Genomic DNA, 7157 nt, shown 5'->3' with positions numbered 1-7157 from the left:
AACTGTCCTAGAATGATTTGCATTTAATGTCTGAACCCTTTTGCGTCTGTGAAAAGACCAAAAGGTATGGTGAAAGAAAGCCACCACCCTCACACTGAGTCTCTGAGTCAGCGTCTCTTTATTCAAGCTGTGCACAGAATCTCACATCACGGTCATGGCAGAGGAGCTCCCTGCACAAATAAGAACAACAGTTTTTATACACAGGATAACACCCCCTAGGAACCTGCTTCAGGTCAGAGATAATTCACAAGGCCGCGGCGACTCCTTGCTTTGCACAGAGGCCTGAATATTTTCGTTGCATCTCCGGGGGAGGACTTTATGTTAGCTGTTCCGTGGGGAGGGAGATGTCTCTGCATCTGCACGCCAGGTCAAAACATTCACGTCAAAGTCAAAGCCAAGGTACAAAAGTTTAAAGTCGTAAACATAACAGGTTACATGTAGTTCAATTCACAGTATATAGAAACACATAAGGTCCACATAAAGACGGTTTCACTCAACTGATATCGCTGCTGATGAAAGCCTGGTGATCCTATTTGGAGTAAAGGAGGGTAATTCAAGGATGGCCTCTGTGCATGTGAGGTGAATGGGAAGGCGGGTTGGGGTGGGGGGATTCAAGGTTGCAAATCCCATATGAAATCAAGTCACTACACCCACGGCCATGGGAGACAGCAACCATCTGTTAAACAAGGCAGATCGATGGGAGGTTGCTGGTCCAGGACGCAGGGGTTAGCTCTGGGTAACTTCAGTGACAGAGGGAGGGGGGTTCAATTGGGCTTGTCCACCTCCATCCAAAGGCAGTGGTGTAATCCTGATGAGAGCCAGAGAGTGAAGTGAGGAAAGGATGCCCAACAAAAACAGACATAACAAACATAAATCAGCCAGATGTGTGACTGACACACCCTGCAGTGAAAACACAGCACACGCAAAGGGGAGGGGGGACACCAGAACCAGCACCACCTACGCCACCAAATCTATAAACACATTTCAAATAAACTGCTTAATTATACAAAATAACTACCAACCCAAATCAACTGACATAACACAAAAATCCACCTACCCCGAACAAATGGCTCGACTACACAAAAGAACTCAAATGAACAACAACAAAAAAGAAAAAAAAAATCAATAAATCAAATGAGCAAATGTAATTGAATCAAACGATAACTAAAAACAAAATACAATTAATCCAAAAATAAGTGCAGTGTAGCCACACACTCATTCGCTTAAAACAATGGGTTGACCCCAGGCAGGAGCGCAAGAGGGAGAAACTGCCTCTGCTCCTGAATGGAAATCACAGCAGCACCATAATACATAGAAAACTAGATTTCTATGCTGCTAAAGGTTTAGATTTGTAGATCTCAAGGTATTTTAGCAATGAAGAAAGTACTGGTACTTCTATACTTCTCAGATCTCACCTTTCCCAACTTGGCTTACATCAATTTCAGTACTTATGAAATATATTTTACATGATTAGTTTTTTGACAACGAGACAACGAGAAACTAACTAACAGCCAGATGTTCACACAATAACAATAACAAAGTTCGGTTCATGTTAATCTGTATATTTAATAACAAAGCGTAAGACCTGTCTGTCACAATCAAAACACGCCCAGTCGGAACCTTCGCACGCGGAACGTCCGTGTTTAAGGAGGTCGATGGACTCTTTGTCCGACACGTATTTTTGTCCGTGTTGAAATGATATTATGATCACGCTGGGGCGGGTCGCGGCTGTGAAATGCGGCCGGCATGTGAACAGATTCTTCCGCCGGCTGCTCTCTGACAGCTGTCAGTCCGTGGCGGATATCCGGAGATTCATCGCGGAGAACACGGAGCCATGCGGACCGAAGAGTCTGACTCCGGAGATCCGGCTCAGACTCTTCACCCCAAACTGCCGGTTCTGGAGGGAGAGACCGGAGCTGTGGCCGTTCGGTGACCCCTACTGGGCCATCTACTGGCCCGGAGGACAGGCGCTGTCCAGGTCAGATCCGGTGCTCGGCGCTGGCTGCGGTTTGTGCCGGAGGTTCTGATGTTAATCCCACCCACTGTGCCACAGGTACGTCCTGGACCGGCCCGAGGTCTGTCTGGGCCGGACGGTCCTGGATCTGGGCTGCGGCTGTGGGGCTGCAGCCATCGCTGCAAAACTCTGCGGGGCCGCTCATGTTGTCGCCAATGACATTGACAAAGGTGTGTTCCCACGTATATTTTCAGACATTTCATACTTTTGAATAGTTTAATCTGTTTTGGAGGAATTTGAAGTTACAGGTGGCAGCTTTGGAGCTTTTTCTGATTTCTAATTTACAGCACTGGGCATGCTTGTCCTTTATCCATTTTAGTTCCTCAGACAGATGTTATCACATGCACATGGGGCCCCGGGCCCCGGCTCTTCACTGTTTCACAGCTCTGTGCTCGGACAGCTTTAGTAGGAACCAACTTGTCCTTCTTTCATTAAACTCAACAACTCATTAAAGCTCCAGTCTCACTGCCAGGTATGCCCAATCAGACAGATTAGCTAATGCATACGCGCTCCTGTGTTGATGAAGCTGCACCAGAGCACCGTCTGTGTTTCTCACAAATACATAAACACAATGAATCAGTGAACACAACACCTCCAGATGAATGGTTCCGCCCGAGACCTGTTTCTCCCTCTTGGGCTCTCTTTCTCGCCAACAAAAATAAAGAGATTCCCCGTCTGACACCTGTGTCCGGACAACCTGATTTCCTCTCTTCCACCTCTTTCCGCCCCAACAGCAGAAAGACAAGCATCAATAAAGATCAAATGTTGAAACAGACGCCAAGACTCAGGTGTCTAATGGGAGTCTCCTTCATTCACAGCAGCCCTGTTAACAACCCCGACTGTAAATGTGTGTGTTTGTGTGAGTGCATGTGGACCATGTAGACTCACTATTCCCCATTTCCAAGGGAATGCAACTCACCATCCAAGAACATTTCTTAATACTATTTGTCCTGGAGATTTGCCAATGGTTAAGCGGTTGCTTAAGCCCCCCCCACCATGTCCTTTGGCACAACCTTAGTGTCCTGACTCAAATTTAGGCAGGGTTAAAGATGTTTCCTGGAATCTCACCAGACTGTTAACATCAGTGCCCAAGTCACGATGACCTGGCCAACTAATGTCCTAACAGACTAATGTCTTTCATGTTATTCAGTATTTTGATGTTTTCCTTTTTCTACAGTAGTCACATGAATTTTATTGCATAGTGTTGAAGTCGCCGCACTTCCCTGAATTGGTTGATGTGGGAAGATCAGTCGGAGTCGTTGAAGTTCTGTCACCCCGTTTTATTTAGAGCAAATATCTTTGGAGTTCACACAATACGGAGTAAATTCTGCATCAAGACCAGTGAGATCTGATCCACCCTTCTCAAACACAGCTTTATAATGTTTTAGTCAGTCCCCCCCATATCTAAGACATTCCAAAGGTTATACATTTGTCTCGTCTCAGTAACTTTACTCTCAAGGACAAGGCCATAGCATGCATTTTTATCAGTAACTGACAGTGAGTTTGATACTTTTCCTACAGCTCTGCAGCTGCGCGCATGTTCCTTTCAATATGCTCTCCCTTCTCTCGTTATGCTGACTTATCTCCTCCTCTGTGTGGATGTAGCACTGAGACACTGAGTTTACTCCTTTATTGTTCACACAGTAAACTTGTTCAGTTGTCAGTGAAGTCCAAAGCAAAAACAATCCTTAAAAATAAATCTGATTCATTTATATTGTACTTTATTGGTGCGTTAATATTTGACACATCTGCCATCTGTTGGATTAGCAAGGAAAGATGGCATCTAGTTTATTCCCAAGAAGGAGGTGGATTGACCATCAGCTTTAGAGAGGTGTCATTCATACTCCAAAATGTGGAGTCATTGTTGTTTAACGTGAAGCTGGTTCTGGTTAATTCCTCCTGCAGTCCAAAGAGACTTCAGTAACCCACCTTTGTTGTGGCTCCCGACTGCCCAGTAGTGGGCCAGTGGAAGTCAGGCATTGGTGCCCAGCATGGACTTCTGGAGTTTCCAGAGTCTTGTACAGATATAGTTTATTCAAAATACAGCAAGTATCTGAACAAACACGAGATGTATGGAACTCAGGGTCCGAATGCACACTGAATAACACTTCTTTAACCACTTGCTTATATAACCCCGAGGCTCCCCATTTCTTTTTAGAGGCCACAACCCATTCCTGGTGGCTCTGCCACCATTAGTCACTTGATTTGATTTCCCACCATTAGCATTCATTTTTCCTAACTCTGTTCTACCCGTGGCAAATATATCCTGGCTTGTTTTCTTTTTGTTTTGTTTTTTTACTTTCCTGGATCCCCTTGCATGGGCCGAGGTTTCATGACGCTTTCCAGGTCACTCGTGGGTCAGGTTGAACATTTCCGTTCTTAAACGTCCGGCCACGGTCAATTCTGGGCTGCGTCTTTCCTTATTAGACCACTAATGGGGTGAGGCCCAGGCCATAGCCTCTCTTGATTTCTTACCATTGAGCTATTAGTGAGGTGGAGTGTGGTTGTGGCCTCCCTCATTTGCATTACAATGCGTTCTTGAAGGGAGTCTCAGTATATTCTCATTCATCCAGGTTGTCATTCGGAGTCATATGAGCGACTGGTGAACGACTGTACAATTCCCCTTCCTTTTTGGAGACCACAGCCACTTCTTCTTGAGACACTATCCTTGGCAGAGTTCCCACCAACAGAACTGCCCTTTCTTGACCCACCAGCTTCCTGTTTTTTACCTGGCACCATTAGACTTTACCCTTAACTCATCTTAGGTGTGAAAAATTCTCATTGGCTAGAATACATTTTTTAAACAGTCCTTCTGCTTGTTTATTCTGGCCCTTGATCCCCTGCCTCCCTTGTTCTGTTTTTCTCTAGGCCAACGTCGCTTACTAGGTTCTTTCCCATCCATTATCTTGCTTTAGTTTCCCCTCCATGGACTAGGGCTGCTCTTGTTTAGTCTACCTCATCTCATACCTTTCTGCTGTACATCATATATGCCATCTGTGGTTCTGCTTTCCCTTGCACGTCTTGTGCGGCTGTTTTCTCATCCATATATCATACATGTCATGTGTGGCTCCATCGCTTCACCCCTGCACCCTGAGACTGTATGTTTTTCTCTTCCCCCAGACTTTTATTACAGCAACCAATTATAATTGCCCCTCAGTGTTCAACATAGTATTGCTCATATTCCCTTCAACAGAACACCCCCACAGAGGTTAAATACCTGGTTCCAACTCCACTGTTTTGCCAGACTAAGGAGGAGTAGTCAGACTGATGTCTTACAAACTAATGAAGCCCCTTGGATAAGAGGCAAAACATCTTTGACAAGTCCTAGGTCCAGTTGCTTTTGCTTCAATTGTTGGCCGGATATGGTTGTAGAAGGAAATTTGAGCAGTGCTATGATGAGCACTGGAGGGGCACAAAGAATGCATTGTAGTAAGTAAGCTGCCACCGGGAAACATATAGAGTAGAGCGGGTCACAAAGTGAAATGAAAACCAATTAAAAGAACATAAAACACAGGGAAAAGGGAACTCAGTGGGGGGCCTGAGGGAAGACATATACAAGGATTACAAGCGGTTAAGTGCCAGAACATTTGTCAGATACATTAATTTCATTCATATTATTATTTTTACAAGGTGCTGGTTTTGTTTTATGTGGTGCAAAGTATGCACAGCAGAAAATGTAGTAGGCATCGCTGCACCAGATATGTTTAATTTCAAAACTATGCTTAAAAAAGGCTCTGTAAAATTAGGCTCATGCAGGTCACTCAGAAATGATTGGTGGATCATTGATCAGTTAATCTGACCATACATTGCCGTGCAGCAGGGGTAAAGTAAAAAATTGGCCTTTTTGTGTTGCAGTTGCATCCGTTGCGACCCAAATGAACTGTGAGCTGAACGGCCTGGAGCCGCCGATTTGCGTGACTGACAACATGATTGACTCGGAGCCCGATCCGTTTGATGTGATCTTACTTGGTGACATGTTCTACGACGAGGCCCTCGCCACCACCCTCCACAGGTGGTTGGATTGCTGCATCAAAACCCACGGCACCAACGTCCTGATAGGAGATCCAGGGAGAGCCCAATTTGAGGGACACAAGATCCGACGGCTCCTGCAAGAGCTGGCTTGCTTTCAGCTGCCAGAGTCTGTTAGAGAGGAAAACTACGGCCTGACGTGCAGCACAGTTTGGCGCTACTGTCCTGAACTCTGAAGACAGGAGGAGATTCCTGCATGTTTTTGTTTGTTTGTTTTGTTTTTGATTTTTCAATAAATTATACTAATGTCTTTAGAGTAGATCTTGAATTTGTCTTTTCAGACACGACACACGCACAGTGTAACAAGAAGAAAAATTATGTTAAAAGGACTCAAGTGTTGTTTTACAGGCAAAGTCTACATCTAAAATATAGAATAAGAAAAGGGTCTGTAAAATTAGGCTCATGCAGGTCACTCAGAAATGAGTGGTGGATCATTGATCAGTTAATCTGCCCATACATTGTCCTGCAGCAAGGGTAAAGTAATAAACTGATCTTTGTGTGTTGCAGTTGCATCCGTTGCGACCCAAATGAACTGTGACCTTTATGGCCTCGAGCCCATTTATCTGACTCCACTGTCTGAGGGCAATAGGGCACGGTGCGGCTCCTCACTGGAATGTGATTAAGCTACAGGCTTGAATCTTTGGCAAATATCATGCTACAGGATTCAATGAACGTTCTCTGCAATCAGCAATTATCAATGCATATGGATTTGTAACTTGAAAATACTTATAACAATGAATAACACACTTTTTATAACATCAAGAAATGACAGTTCAGTGGATAGTAGAGTCTTTAGCTGGAATGTTTTCTCTTTCTGTTACCAGTATTGTAAAAGCAGGGTATTAGCGGAAGGGTAGTCTGTTTCACGTCCATGGCTCTTTGGGTCTTTGAAGTGATAGGTTCCTGGGGTGAAACTCTGGCTCTCACTGCCTGAAATCACCTTAAATGCTTTTCTTCTGTCAGAAGGTGTGTTTTTGTAAAGGAGGGAAGCAGACGTCGGGCATTAAATCCAGTAAGGAATGCCATTAGCCAATCAACTTGTTGAGGTTCACAGAGTTTTATGGGCCATAAACATGTTATCACATTGGTTCTGATGTGGGACACCACGTAGGGC

General features: G+C 44.7%; 1 protein-coding gene across 1 annotated transcript; it reads left to right on the top strand.

Moving 5' to 3' along the window:
* Nucleotides 1-1703: 1703 nt before the first annotated feature.
* etfbkmt (electron transfer flavoprotein subunit beta lysine methyltransferase) lies at nt 1704-6233 on the top strand. Its single transcript, XM_029522407.1, has 3 exons — nt 1704-1978; nt 2054-2184; nt 5870-6233. The coding sequence occupies exons 1-3, from the start codon at nt 1704-1706 to the stop codon at nt 6217-6219; spliced, it is 756 nt and encodes a 251-aa protein (XP_029378267.1). The 3' UTR covers nt 6220-6233.
* Nucleotides 6234-7157: the final 924 nt, after the last annotated feature.

The sequence above is a fragment of the Echeneis naucrates genome, chromosome 16 (assembly GCF_900963305.1).
Source record: "Echeneis naucrates chromosome 16, fEcheNa1.1, whole genome shotgun sequence".
Taxonomy (NCBI): domain Eukaryota; kingdom Metazoa; phylum Chordata; class Actinopteri; order Carangiformes; family Echeneidae; genus Echeneis; species Echeneis naucrates.
This window is presented reverse-complemented; position numbering and strand designations above follow the sequence as displayed.